This window comes from Lissotriton vulgaris, chromosome 6 (genome assembly GCF_964263255.1).
Source record: "Lissotriton vulgaris chromosome 6, aLisVul1.2, whole genome shotgun sequence".
Classification (NCBI taxonomy): Eukaryota; Metazoa; Chordata; class Amphibia; order Caudata; family Salamandridae; genus Lissotriton; species Lissotriton vulgaris.
The window spans coordinates 1,157,673,754-1,157,689,429 of NC_141694.1; the positions used below are offsets into that span (position 1 = coordinate 1,157,673,754).

Below are 15,676 nucleotides of genomic sequence, written 5' to 3' on the forward strand. Positions count from 1 at the left end.
CTATGTAAGACACTTCTTTTCCGACATGGGTCTACAACAATATTATCATAAACCAGAAGACCTAAAAGACATATCCAAAAAAGAACTGAAACAGACTGCATTGAGCCATTTGGAATCTTTGAGACTGTCTTCATTGATCTCAAAAAAATCTACCATGCATGCGATTTTAACACAGCAGTCTCCAAAAATCCAGCTCTATTTGACTTTAGAGATCACCGCATACGAAAAAATGCTTTTAACAAGGTTCAGAATGAACCTCTTCTTCAGACTTGTGACATTTCCGGAAAAAAATAACTGGAAAACTCAGCTGGACCTCTGTCCTTGCGATGATCTTTCTCAACAGTCCACCATGCATCCAATATTGTTTTGCAAGTTCTTCCACACCCACCGAAAAATATGGCTTATCCCCTTACTAAAAAAATGGGGTTATAGACAATGTCGTCCAGCTATACTAGCACTTCAATCTCTGGACTCTGAAACCATTGTGTATCATGTGTTGAACTTTTTAAAGTGCATTATGAGACATAGAAACAATCTTTAAACTAAAAAGATAATTCTATATGTCACGTAAATTCTAGGCACTTTCTCTTCTTTTAAATGTATATTCAACTGCAAATTTTTACTGTGAATGATTGAGTGTCATCTTTTATGGTTTTGCAAATGCTAAAAAACCGAATAAAGATTATTATTATTATTATTATAACTGGTTTACTGGCTGTAAAAGTGGATCTGGAAAGCATAAAGGAGTCATGTCCCTCTTGACCATTGATGTATCTCTGCTTCCCCTCAACACAGTGCTGAATCAGCATGAAGCCTTTGTGCATTGTGTCCATCTCTGCATATATTTCTCCTCAAAATGGAACTGAAGAAAAGCATGAGGTCCATGTGCCTGGTGAAAATAACTGCACATTTGCCTCATTGCAGCTACACTGGTGAAGAGCATGAGGCTGTTGTCACACGTGCTACCTTAATGCTTTTGCCTCCAAGCCACACAGGAGAAGAGATGGGTTTGCCCCTTGTGTCCTTGTGATTACTGCTGCAAGCTGTTTCCTTAAAGGGCTCTAGCCACTGCTGGACTGTGTCTTTTTTTCTGAGCTGCACTCAGGGCCGGACTGGGAAACCAAACCGGGTTGGGAGTGCCGCTGAGCTTTTTGCCACGGCCGGTTTTCTGCTGATTTTGTTACAGGGACGATTTTGCACCTATGCTGCAAAAACGGCCCTGTAACAAAAACGGCCCCCAGGCACTCAAAACTGGCCTCCACCCATGCAGCGCACCAGGGGATTGCCAGTCCTGCCCTGGCTGCACTGGAGAAGTAGTTGAGGATATTTGTGCTTAAACAACTGCAGCTCAACTGTTTACCCGAGTGATGTTGACCAGTGCTATCCTGTTGTTCCATCTCTTGAGCAGCAGATGAAAAGAAGTTGTAGGACCCATGTGTCTACAGTGACATCCTACATTTTGATAAGGATAACAAAGAGCATCATCTGTGACTGACAGAACTCTTGAGCATTGTAGTTTTGACCTCACGCACAAACTAGGTATGAGCTCATGCTAAACTATGAACTAAGTAAGGTAGCGAGTGGTTAATATATATATATATATATATATATATATATATATATATATATATATATATATATATATATATATATATATATATATATATATATATATATATATATATATATATATATATATATATATATATATATATATATATATATATATATATATTCCACAACTTCACCTCCACTTTGCTGGGTGCCCCCGGTCCTGCAGGGCGGGCTCATGACCAGGAATGGAGATCCTGGTAAATGCAGGAAACCACGGAAAGAAAGATGAGCCCAACATCGATTTATGGCGCTGCTGACTTTATTCGTCTCAACATGAACACACCACGCTCAAACTCTTCCTTGCGCATTGCAGCGTCTAATCGCCTTGATCACAGGTGAGCGTATTTATTTTGAAACCTAGTGGTCACATGTCTGCAGAAGTATACCACAGACCCCAGAATGCACCTTAATAATCCTTTATGAACATGCCTCGGAAAGTCAAGTTATGCGTGATTTTCTTCTGTTATGCAGTACAGTTCACCAACGGTGCTTTCATTAAAATCGTGCTGCCAAATGCAAGCTGTTGTCCATGATGCATATATATATATAAAGCCATATGCTGTCCTTGGCTATAACCTTTGAAGAAAAAACTTGTAAGACTACAGCATTTGCATGAAAGCCTTTCTGAAGTAATAGCTTAATCCACATAGTTCACAGAAAACTTACATTTAGGAATAGATCATTTTGTTATAGGTGCCCTGGAATTACTAAGCAATGTCCCTAAATGCCAATGAAGACTTGCAAGCTTCTGTAAAATAATAGCACTGCTTGGACAATATTTGTCTTGTTGAAGATTCTTGTTCTTGCTGGCCTAAATGCTCTATTTCTTGTGACATATGCTTGTTCTTGCTGGCCTAAATGCTCTATTTCTTGTGACAGATGCTTGTTCTTACTGACCTAAATGTTCTGCCCCACACCACTCTCCAAGAGCAGGTTTTGATTTTTCGACCTTGATACCTCCTAAAATCTTATGCCTAAAGAAGAGATATTTGTCAAGTCAGTGAGCTTAGAGAAGTGGCTGATTTCTGCACTTACAAAAATCAAATGCACAAACAGAAGGACTGCTGGTGCCTGAAATGATTTTCACCTGCAATAGGTAAAAAGGCACGACAAACGTCTTGACCCATATCTTGTGAATGACTGGCTGAGGATGGGATTTCTGGGTGCCAAGAGAACCAACAGAATTTGTGACACTCACTGGATACACCAGTTACCAACAGAACCTTTCAGCCTTGGATTTTGGATTTTGGGTCCGGCCCTGTTACACTTTTAAATATTACATTTGTAGAACCATAAGGGCTAGAAGGATAGTTCAGATGGTTCCGCAAACAAAGAGACCTACCTCATTCATGTTTATGAAAAATACCTTTATACCCCTATCAATCCAGCTGGTGTCAACAATCAATATTTCCACAGCTCAGATTCTTCTGTCACAACAACTACCCTTTTATATCCGCAGTATGTTGGTTGTGTAAGAGCAATGCAGACTTACCACATTCAAGTCAGAAAATAATCCTGCAGTCCACTGAACCTGCACTTTACTTTAGAAGCTCCTGGTAACACCTGGGTGGTCAGCATTACTTAGCTTTAATCCGAAGGGCCTATGCGCTCACACTCCTGTTTATGGGCCACCTTCCCTCACCACAATCAACACTCCATTTTTTCCAGTAAACCTATCAGGAACACTTCATCTTGATTCTTACCCATGTTAACATGTCAAGCCTGACAAAATTTAACAGGGAGTAAGTGTACACTATTACAGTACCATTAGGATTTTGGTGTGTTAGCACCTGAATCCCTGTATTATTCCCCGAAAACTTAGAACAGACACTATTGCAACCAATAAATAACATACCCTGGGGTATCAATATTTATGAGGTGCAATAAATAGAACCTTGATTCTGACACAGAAGCAATCAGGGCCGTCGAAGCCTGTAGTCTGGAGGACAGGAATCGCCAAGTACAAATTCATTAGTGAGCATCCATCTTGAAGCTTACTATGCCACGACCCTTATGCATCAGACAAAGTCTTAGTCAGTAATATTGGTGTGGGGGGGTTTTCAGGTTTTCCAACTCACACTGGCATTTTAAAATACATTGTATGACAAGCAGGGTGCATGAGAGGGGCTAAAGTGGCAGTGGAAAGGGAGAAGAATGTGGATTGGCAGGGGTACGTTGTGAGAGAAAACACAATAATATAACAGGCACCATTTTTGAAGACTTTTAAAACAGAGAGGCAGAGTGCATTGTTGTCTGTGAGTGTGTGTGTAGGAAGTCCTGGTGAAATCTGACAGACACCTCACCATACCCGAATGGAAGCACCTGGACCCAACTATTTACCAGAACATACATTTACTTGTGGGGTGTAACACCTAAATCCCCCTCCCCGAAACTACGCCCCTGTGCCAGACTTTAAAACTCTTTTGACAGTGCTTTAAAATAGGATACATTTGTTAATATACATTTGAGGTTCCTACTAGATTGATTCATTAGGATCACTTAAAGTGCTGATTTATGATTGAACACAATACAAGATAAAATGGAGACCTCGCCATTCTCAGTTAGTATGCTCATAAGAATAAAAATATGAAATTGGATGATGATTTTGTTAAAAGCATTTGATCACAGGGGTGGGGGTCACCACTATGTCATATGAGATATATCGCATGACAAAACTATCACATTCACTACATCAACAATATCTATATCAAGGTAAGTAGATGTGGAGTTAAAAATAGGAAATATAAATTCATTTCACGATGCAATTGTAGGAGATGTTGTGGATGTGATATTATTATAGGATAAATTGTTCACAAGGAAAATGGGAACTGTATTCATCTTCTTCTGATATTTTTTCTAAAAGAAAAACTCATTACTGGAACGGAGCTATTTATGGCAAATATTTATTTTTTCCACTGCTATAGGTCATTGCGGGAAAGATATAGTTTCTGCATGTTTCTACACAATCTGAGTCCCAAAGCAAATCCTAACCTGACTTACATTAAGCAGTTTCTAATATTTATTTTGCAAAAAGTACTGCCTGATACTCAGTACAGGTTCTGTGTATCTTCTTCTTGCCTTCAATGAGCATGATATAGCAGGACACAAAGAATTTAGGTGGCTGTTGGGAAGGAGATGCTATGATAATGTATTATAGGGAAAAAATACCCCCTGTCATACATCAGAAGCACATTACAAGTTGCTTCACAGTCCTATGACCCTATAAACAAACTCAGCCTTTGGCCTTGTTCCATTATATTGGCATGAAACTCCTCAGTGACTGGCAATATCTTAAATTTAACAGCAGGGTGTACTTTAACCCATAAAGTATGGTAGGTAGTACTTTATCCCATATGTAAACATATGTAAAAAGAAGCACAATCAATGGTATGTTCGGTGAGTACTCACCTGTAGGGGTCCGTGTAGTGAATTCGGGATCGAAGTGAAAGGTGTCTTCTGGCCGTCCAACCGCAGGCTTAAACGGCGGCTTGATTTCCTTTCTGTACAATTTCTACAAATTGAACAATATGATGCTGATTATCAAGAAGGACCTCTCTATTACAAAGACTCTCTTGCAGGAAATCAGGTTAACTTCAATCAAAACACATGCATTTATACTTTTTTGTTCTTATTGGTACCCTTATAAATATTTAGTATTACACATTAGCATGTGCTGTAGAAAACCTTGTGTAGTACTTTATCAGAAATGGCTGAACCCTACAATTAATATGTTAAACAAGAGCAGCAGAGCACCATAGACCTACACTAGAGCAATGTTCTTACATCGCATTCACCCATTTCCAACAATGGTGCTTATCACACAGGCACTTGGCAGGGAACCCATGTCCCAGCGTGTTTCCCGAAATTATTTTAATCGGAATAATTTGGCCTCTTTCTACACAGTTGAACGTAATCTTGACTTTTTAAATGTTACTTGGCTACAGCAGAAATCCATAGCCACACAGAGTTTTAATATGCATGCATTCGTTTTACATTTCCAAAAAAGACAGCACATACTTTAAAATGAACAACAGTAACATTGACGAAGACGCCCACTAGCATACTTGGTTCACATAACAAGTATGCATGGTCCATCTCAAAAGTTTAAATTGTGATCTAAGGTTTAGGGTAACTTGCTGCAGGCACACCCATTCTAACTCATACACCAATTTCAGTCTCTGCAACCACTTTAGCTGCCTCAACACACTATTTAGTCACTCAAACACATCATATATAATATGGTTACTTAGAGGTGCTTTTGGCCAGTGGGCTTCATCCATTGGTTTCCAAAATTTTCATTCACATTTTACTTTTTCCTACCACAGCATGAACCAGCCCACTTAAACCATTGGTTCCTTACGCAAAGCCTGTGCACATTGTTCACATTCACCTAAATATAGCCCCTCTCTGTGCAGTGTCAAAGCATTTCAAAGTAAGCTATTTTAATTTCATTTTTTTAAACTTTTATATTCACTTTAAAACCGCTGCTATTTATTTTGTTTGCTCTTCTTTTTAAAATTTGTTGCAAATTGCTTAGTTGGCATTGTAAAATTGTAGTTGCATGCGATTTGAGTGCTTGCTTAGGTGATTTATTCTCATCTCCTGACTAGTAATAGTAATTGTGAGCAGTTGGCCTGGTATATGATGTCACTAATGTAAGTGGGCACCTTGCACCAGTCCCATGATGCACTGGGCCAGGGTCAGACTAATTTGCATATAGCCAAGTTCTGAGCTGGGATGGTGCAGTGAGCTAAAAAACAGTGATGGATCAAGCCCTGATCTTTGGACTGGGTAAGAGTGGTCTGCTTAATTCAGAGACTCTGTTCATCACCACCCCCTTTGCTGAATCATTTTTGTCCACCATTAGCGTGGAAGGGTATACTCAGATGTGAGTCCCTAGCTCATTGCACCATCCCCTTTTCTGAATCACTAATGTAAGTGGGCACCTTGCACCAGTCCAGACATGCCTTATGGTGATTTAAGAGGTCTCAGGCAACCTTGGAAAGCTACCAAGTGGTAGCTGAGGAGAGTAGCCTTCAGCTTAGTCTTGAAGGAGTGTAAATCAGCTTGAGTTACAAGAATCCAATCTTATAGTATAGATTAAATGAGAAAGAACCCCACAAAGTATTTATAAAAATATGTATTTATTATATAACACTATCTAGTACGGTACAGTATCTCCCACACAGAGAAAGACACAAAACACACAATACCTTAGCAAAGGAATCATAGAAAATAGCTGTAATACACGGTGAGCCCCAGGGGGGAGCCAAATCATATACTAAGAAAGTGGTATAAGAACCACGACTTGAGTCAAGACAATGCTGAGATGTTGTAGAATTGCTGGAGACCCATAGAACCACCCAAGGTAAGTAGATAGGGACCCCACGGAGAGCATGTGCAGTGTGTGAACACCACCCTGTGCTCCATACAAGTCTATGTGCAAGTCAAGTTTGGAGTTTTAAAGATTAAGGACCCTTCCCAGTGGACCCTGAAGAAACCTAGTGGAAGACAGAAGGTTGGACAGCACCTCCACCCGTGAATACTGTGGTACCCAAGTTACCTATCTCAGGGAAGCCAGATGCATAGGTGTGAAGTGGCGTAGGAAACCGCTGTTGAACCCAATGGAGAATTTCAGGAAAGTGCCGCTGCTGGAAGAGGAGAAACTGTCTGGAGAATCCAAACACGGATTTTTGAAGAGGATTACCTGAAAGCAGAGGGGACGGAGTCTATGTCACTCAGGGTTGACCAGGCGACTTGGAAGACGAATGCCATCCGATGTTTGGCGCTTCAAGAAAGATGACGTTGACCTTGACTTTGCAGCTGTGAGGACCAGGCAATGCTGAGGATGACCAGGACCCGCATACGAGCTGTCTCACGAAGGATGTTGAGTGCTGAGGGGTCGGTGTCTGGTGAGAGCACCAACAGGCCTTGGCAAATGCAACCTACGCAAGAAGTCAAGAAGTTACACGGTTGGGACCAGCAAGGTCCAGCAGACTCACCACAAGCAGGGGAGACAGAGCAGGCCCTAAGCTATCAGAGGAGCCCAAGGCAAGCAAAGTTGACCCTCAAATGGACCCACAGGTTGGAAGCACAAGAGTCGCAAGAGTACCTTTGGCAGGTCATCTAAAGATGCAGGCCACAATGCACATGATGAGGTGTGGCCAAAGATTCTGGTCAATGGTGGTGCTTGAGGTTGGGGCTACTTGGACCCAAAAGATCTTCTTGAAAAGATGTCAACAAGCCCTTGCAACTGCAAAAGGGATGCAGTAATCAGGGGTTCAGGTATTGCAACCCCCACAAGGGCTGTTGGCCTCAAACTTGGTGAGAAGGTAGAGCAGGCCTCAGGAGCCAGGGTAAGCCACCACCTGTGTTGCAGAGCCCACGGAGCCCAGTGGAGCTCAGGATCTGCAGACCGGTCAACTTAGTTGTGGTGCCTGTGAATGCAGGGCAGTGACTCCTTCACTCCAAGGGAGATTACTTTGGTAGTCCTTGATGCTTCACAAGCCTTGGATTTTCCTGTATGATGCACAGGCACAGACGATGCAGCAGATTGGAAGGGAGACAAAGCCAGGCCCAAACGAAGTCCAGAGTGTCCAGAAGGTAGAAGTGTGGTGGTTTCAGTTCTGAATCTTATCCCATGACGAATCTAGGGACCTACACCCACGTAAGCCCTTACGTACCCTAAGGAAATGTTTGGGACGATTCAGGGGACCCTCTCAGGTGGGAGTTTACTCCTATGTCCAGTTTCATGCCAGAGCAGGGGACAACAGCTCCCAGGACTGGTTTGAACTGGATTACGCTCAGGGACACCAAATGTGCTCCTCATCCAGACTTTCAAGCACTAGAAAGAGCACTCACCCAGCCCTAATACACTAAATTCTGTCTGGGAGGTGGTCATACCTCCCTGTGACAGGATGCCTATTGTTCTACCTTCCCCTGCGTGAGCTTGGCACAGCCACAGGAGGGCAGAAATGTGTCTCTGGTCGGCAGCAACCAATCTGTGCTGTCCAAGACTAGAAGGCTGGTACCGGGATCACTGAGAGCTTAACAGAGGACTTTTTCAGTGCTTGGAATCATACCTTCCACACCACTTATGGTGTGGGAGGTATGATTCCAACATGTTTGATACCAGACATGATAGGATTAGGATTAGTTGCAGCCGAGATGGTCATCGCGCGATTACGATGTGGCCCTCTATATAGTATATGGCTACTTCACTGACAACCCAGGAGAATGGACTCCATAGGCTGCACGAGTGTCCTGCTCATGCAGGGCCACCCTCTCACTTAGAACCAAACACCCTTCCTTAAGAATTGTAAAGGCCTGCTATAGGGGTGACTTATAGGTTTCTAATGCGGTGACCCTTAGATGTAGTAAACCTATATCTTTAGTAAGTGGTGCAGCACCAACTTGCACAGGCTGCCATGGCAGGCCTGTAGTTCCAATTTGAATGGTCTCTCATGGGTGGCATAATAAATTGTTGTAGATGATTCTAGGACTCTAGTCAATATTCCCGATGTCATGCCCTTATGTGGTTATATCAAATCATACCCTTATATAGGCATAAGAATCATACCCATATTAAGACATAGCCAATGCAGTCCAAATACGGCAAGGCTACTCCCATTGACTCCTAGAAAGCACAATGTGTTCTTAAACAAACCAAGCCTCCAGCAGCCCGGGAATTCCCCCTGCTTCTGTATTGATTTGTCCTAGAACTCCTGGAGTCCTGAAAGAACTGCGAGTTCTTAGTGACGTCTTATGTCCAACCTTACGTCAAACTCGGCACCTTCCAGGTATAAATATACCAGCATCTGCCTTAAGCAACACACGGTGGTTTGGAGCAGATCGGCTATCTACTTTCCTGACGCCCTGCTGATGCGAGTGCCGAAGGAAGCCGACACTCCCTGCTGACGCACTGAGAGAGACGCTGTCTTTTCTCCTGCCGAGAAATCCAGCTCCAGTGTTTCCCTGTCACCCTTGCGGGTTGCTGGGAGATCGAGTCCTGATAAAGAGATACAAGACCTCCTTCATTCTATAACCAAGGTACGGAGCTGATTAGACCTATAGAGAATTCTTGATTCAGATTCTTGGCAAAAACGATAACTCATCTACTCCTTCCCTGTACTAGGGTTAGGTTAGGTACACCGGGGTAGGCGTATCTTACAAACACCAGTTGAGTATGTTTAGTCATTATTTTATCGTTGTATGTATTTTATCCATTTTAAGTATCTTATGGCTTAGAAACCATATAAATGCTTTTACAGTATTATTTCATAATACTCATTTTACTGTACGCACTTTACTTTATGACAAGTATTGCAATTGTGACAATTCACTTCTCTTGCATGAGAAAGTAGACTGCTCAATAAATAACCCTTTTTTTGAAAAACGCCTGTCTCTCTATTTCTCTTCACTCCTGGTGAAACTAAGCATGCACGATTAACTGTGTGAAATAGCTATCTATTGTTTCCGCGACTCTGGAGATATACTCCTTATTCTGGGGGAGCAAAGTTGTCATGTTTATGCGGTTGTCAGAAACTAATCCCTTCTTGTCTATTCAGGAAAGTTAACACCTTCTTGTTTACTCGAGAAAGTTTTTAGTGACCTCTGAGCTAATTGGCATTTTCATAATGAAGTCTAACATATTCAACAGAGACCTAGTCGACCTCAGTCCTACGTCTACACTGTCGTTTATGTTATTCCAATGCGCAGAGCCTATTGGGAATATTGGAACTACACTACAACATGCTGCAGACCATGGGAGACCTCTGGGGTACCTTCGCCCTGGGTACATGGCTACCATATAGTAGGGACTGACAAGGGTACGCCAGTCTCAAACTGAGATGTACCTAAGTACTGAACATAAAAGTTTAGGGAGAAATCAGATAGACTGGGGTCCTGATTAGCAGGATCACAGTCAGACTAGTCAAAAATGGCATCACATCCAGCAAAAAGTAGGGATAACCAAAAGAAGCAGATCCTACTTTCCTACAGTAATAAAATGCATGATGCAAAGTTTCTTGTTTAAAAAAATAACACTAAAAAAACAGCAGCATCAGTGAAAGTTGTTTAAATATCGAATGTTTATTGCAAGCATAAAGATGCCATGTTTTTGTGACTTTTGTTTTTTCTTTGGTCGTCGGTGCTCGTACTTTGTTTAAAGGGCGTCCCCACATTTTGGCGGGAGTAATCAACAACATTGCTCCCGACCAATGGCATTCTTAACATTCCCGATTCTTTCATTTTATCCCATGTTAAAGAATCGTAACAATCCCAAGTCAAACTCTTGTTATGTTCCTTTTCTTTCCTGAACAGATTGTCATAACAAAACCAATGGTTACCTTGATACGCTGTCGAGTAACCCATAATTCGTGATTGATAAACGGGAAACTCAGGAAGCAACTCGGGCCTACGTTCCCCCAAAATCGATGTGAAAATACCCCATGCATTGCCCCAGTTGCCAATGTTCTCATTTACCTTAAAGGCGGCCATTTTTGCGCGCCAAACACTCGGATGCATTAGATCCTTCTGACTTTTTACATGCTCCACATCATAATGATCAACAAGCAAGGAAAAAATATTCACGTACTCCCCTGCCCAGATCTTTTCCTTTATAGCTAAAGGCACATGTTGTCCCAATCTCTCTCTACGAGAGGGTGCTGACTCGTCCCTTGCAATCGGCAATGGCCGCTTACCTGAACCGGACGCAGCTTCTGCCGCTTGCGGCTTGTCTATCCCCGCCAACGGCGCAGCCACTCTAGCTGCCTCTCTCTTCTCACGAAGCCCTTTTATCAGCGCCTGTGCCTCGGCAGCCGTGGCGCCATCACTACTATCCCCCAACCATGCTGCTAGCTGTGCTGCCAGCTCGGGGGGCATGTCTTCCTTGGATGTCGGGGTGACGACAACGGGGATTGGAGTCCCCTCCATCGGTACTGGGGTCGGCGCCTCGAGCGGGGCAGAGGGAACCGGGACGTCCCCACCGGCTGGAACCCTTTTCGGCCTCTTAGGTCTCCCTCCAGCCGGCGCAGGGCCCGAACCCTCCTCCCCATCTCGCTCCGCCAACCGTTTCTTTATGTCGGACACCTCTTTGCAAAGGGCCCGCACCATCTGGTCGGTCGTCATTCTCTTTGCGCCTTTCTTGGGCATCTCTCCGAGGAAGTATCTAGAAGACAAAGAAAAAGATCAAAACACTCAAAATTGGCTCTTCGTTCCGTCCCGAGCTCACGTGTAGCGAGGAGGTGCAGCTTCGGAGCACAAGAACAAGAGGACGTCTTCTGGTCTTGCGTCTCTTTTTATCCGTCTTCAGGGCGGGCGAAAACCCGCCCCTGCCTGCCCCTAGGGCGTGGCTGGCTACGTCGGTGTCTAGGCCAGCCCACTCTAGGGCGGGAAGAAGCGCGCCCCGGCTACGCCGCTTCGGGCATACCAGCCGAGCCGCGCTTCCCGCCCCAAAATGGCTTCCCGGGGGGATCGAGGCACTCCGCCATACGTTCGGGGGGACCGAGTGGTCGCCCCTTTCCAAAAAGTGCAGTGCCTGCAGCAATGCGATACAAACAAGATTTTGTATATGCATTGCACAGAACACTACATTATCTTTCACAAAATATTATTATTTCACACCCCTATAAACCAGAAATATGTTGCTATCTTTCCGCTACAGGCCCTTAGGAGAAGCATTGTATGCATAGCTCCGTTCAGGGCTTCACCATCCCTCCAGATGTTAACTAACCCACTGACTTCCCCCAGAACACATGCAGTTCTTCAATTCATCTTTCTTATTTCAGCACCCCTCCCTTTCCTCTCTCGCCCTTCATTATTTTCCTCACTCTCTTTCGTCCAACCCACTGCCATTCTCTTTTTGTCACTCAGCCACATCATTCACCTCTATCTCAGCCTACTAACTGTGTTTCCCCACACCTTTTTCTTTTTTTTAAGCTTTAAAAATATGTTTTAGCAATAATATAAGTCGAGTTAACGATGTAATGTATATTCAACAAGTAACTGTATGTTGTAAGAAACGTCTCATTTAAAAAATAAATGAAAAAGGGACGATGGAGAAAGGAAAGGATAATGGAAAATACAAAATTAACAATAGAAGATAGTAAATTATTGTCAATACATATCTGGTGAATGTTAACTATAAATCAATTAATGAACAACACAATACATTATTGTAAAAGATGTAAAAGCTTTAAAATAAAAAATGTCATCCTCTGCATAATATATTGGGGAATAAACATTGGAATGGAAAAATTCAAGGAGGGTTGGGTATTCGTCAGTTAATAGTTGGTCTTATGTATGCAATGTGGACATAATATTAAGAAAAACTGTTGTAGGGCACCAAATATTCTCTCTTTTGATGTAAAGAGAGGTAGGAGATTCATACATTCTATGAAGTCTGTGATTATATCACACTTCATATCACGAAACCTGAAAAGAAACGTGAGTAGATATTTTTCAATTCTTTGTAATTTGCTGACAAACAACTGCTAAAATAAAGTAAATTACGGCAATTATTTAAGAAGTATAATTCCATTCCTACGCACGGCTAAAAAAATACATTGATAACATTAAAAGTGGTTAGATTGAAAAATAATTTAATCTAGTCCTAATATTTTTGACAAAATTCTTGTACCAAACAACAAGAGAATCTAGTCCCAATCTTTTTGTCAAACTTCTTGTACCAACCAACAAGAGAAGAGAATAAGTGTTTTCATCAGCAGAATATACATTATAAGGCCAACAAGGTTTAAAGAGTTATCAAAATTCTATTATACATACAAAATAGAGTTTGGATAGTATTAGCAGCACAGGATTTATTGATCTCAAACTAAACTTTGTTCGATAAATTCCACTTATATTTCTGCTGCACTATCCTTTTTTTCTCTTCTCTTTGCCTCCCCTCCTTTCTACACCTTCACCATTTTCTTTCCACGACTTCATCTCCCTGCCGTTAGTCTGGACCTCACTCCCTCCTCACCATTTCATTCACCACAAGTTAGTACACCAGGACGCACCATCAAACAGTCACATCCTTGACAACACCCCACATATATACACATTCACCAGCGGTCCCTGCATCATTGCATTCTCTCATTTCACTCTCATCAATCTACAGCATCTCAGAAAAAAAACAGGGTATCTCAGCGCTGGGGGACGTTGGGAAGATTAAGCGAGCTATTGGAGGCAACAGATATGTACACTTGTTCAAAAATACTGCATTATTCCTTGTCATTACACAGGATGAAGAGTCAACAGACTTCCCTCAATCAGCATTTACCCACTTACTGTAGAAAGTCATAAATATTCAGGTCTGGAGGCTTACCCGTGATCCTGGTCTTCTGCTGTCCAATGTATAGACCTGTTTCCAAAAGCTACAATTTCAGCACACACTGGAATATGTGGTAGGCAAGTGTCCGCAAGAAGCTGCCACTCCTCAGGAGGAAAAAGCCTCCTTGCTGGACAAAGACTTCAAAGGATCAAAGAAAACCCTGAATTGGGAATCCAATAGTGGAATTTCTTTAAAGTGAGTTGTTACTATCAGCGGGTAGAGGACGTGAGGACACAAGTCAAGGAGAGTTTATTGTGACCCACCCTCCAATAAGGTTGAAGTCTTTATGTAGCAAAAGAACAGGAAAGGGGAATTTCATCAGACGTCACACAAAACCACAAAATAATCAAGGAAGAAACAGCCAAGATGGAAAAGAGATAGAAAGAAGAATGAACACCTGAACCGTACAATTTGCAGAGCGGCTGAAAAGGCAGCTGGAAACTCTCAGGTAGTTGATTGCCATTTTGGATCTGGAGGAGTAAGGAGCAGCAGCCCTGGAACATGATGGAAGGTCGCCCCAGGTGTGCAGAAAAGTACTGTTCAATGCTGCGAGCTTCATGCAGCATTTCCTGACACCCAGCAACCATGGGACCACAAAAGGCACTGCAGTTCTCAGGTGCCCAGGTGGCCAAGATGCCACAGTGATAACAGTAAACCCCCTCCCAATGCCACAGGTTTGTCAGAATAAGCCAGAAAAAAATGACAAACCAATCTAGGTACATGGGCTGAAGAGGCAGGAACCCAAGAATGTTCACTGGCAGGATAACCCTTCCATGGACAATATCACTAACTTTGTACTCTGGTTCTCCATCTACTGTAAGAGGAGGAGAACTTCAACAGAAAGAATCAGACACAAAAGGCTTCATTTGCAAGAAATAAAAAGTAGGATCAGTCTTCCAAGAGTTAGGAAGATAGAGCCCAAAGACAACAGGATTGAGTTTTAGGTTATTACAAAGGGACTAAGCCAAGCATTCTCTAACACCTTAAAGCTTGGGACCAGTATTGTTAGTCTATTGGTTTTAGTCTTTTTAGCACTTTTAGACTCCTGTAAATTCTGGGCTGTAATGTTTCTTGCAGAGTAAAGTCTCTAGAGGAAATCATCATCAGCAGGCACTAGAGTAGTAGACATTAGAGATGACAGAATAGAATTGAGGGTGGAAACCCTGTGCTGGATACAATAGAATGGAGAAATATTGGTAGCAAAGTGAACAGAGTTGTGCTCTGCTAGGGATAATAATTCTGACCATTTGTTTTGAGTGACATTGCAGAAACACCTCAGGTACTGTTCAAGACTGACTGAACCTCTCAATCTGTCCTTTAAACTCCAGATGGTAACCAGAGGGCAGATTTTAATGGATTACCTATGGAAGAACAAATTGAGTTACAGAACATAGAATTGCATAGAGAACCAGGATACTACAAGAACCTTGTCTGAGTTTATAGCGTTGGGGATCCTATGCAGGTGGAATATAACAGCCAGAAATTTCCTTGCCTCCACGCGGGCAGATTGTAGCATGTGGAACAAATTAAAATGAGCCATTTTGGAAAAGAGGTCTACTGTGACTTTGATGACTCAGTTTCCGGCTGAAAGAGGCTACTCCACAATAAAGTAGGTTGCAATTGTGTGCCATGGATGAGGAGGGACAGACAAAGGCCGGAGAAAGCCAAAAAGTTTAGCGTGGACTGCCTTTGATTGTGCACAACCAGGAAAAAATTTAAAATAATGCT

At 42.5% G+C, this 15,676-nt stretch overlaps 1 protein-coding gene across 1 annotated transcript in view; it reads right to left on the reverse strand.

The window, feature by feature from the left end:
- The window catches only part of LOC147708562 (ribosomal protein S6 kinase alpha-2), a 1,617,317-nt gene that overhangs the window by 503,263 nt on the left and 1,098,378 nt on the right, over nt 1-15,676 (reverse strand). Inside the window, exon 12 of the mRNA XM_086927240.1 lies at nt 5,023-5,125. Coding sequence (XP_086783366.1) covers nt 5,023-5,125 — 103 coding nt within the window. The remainder of the gene's footprint in view (nt 1-5,022; nt 5,126-15,676) is intronic.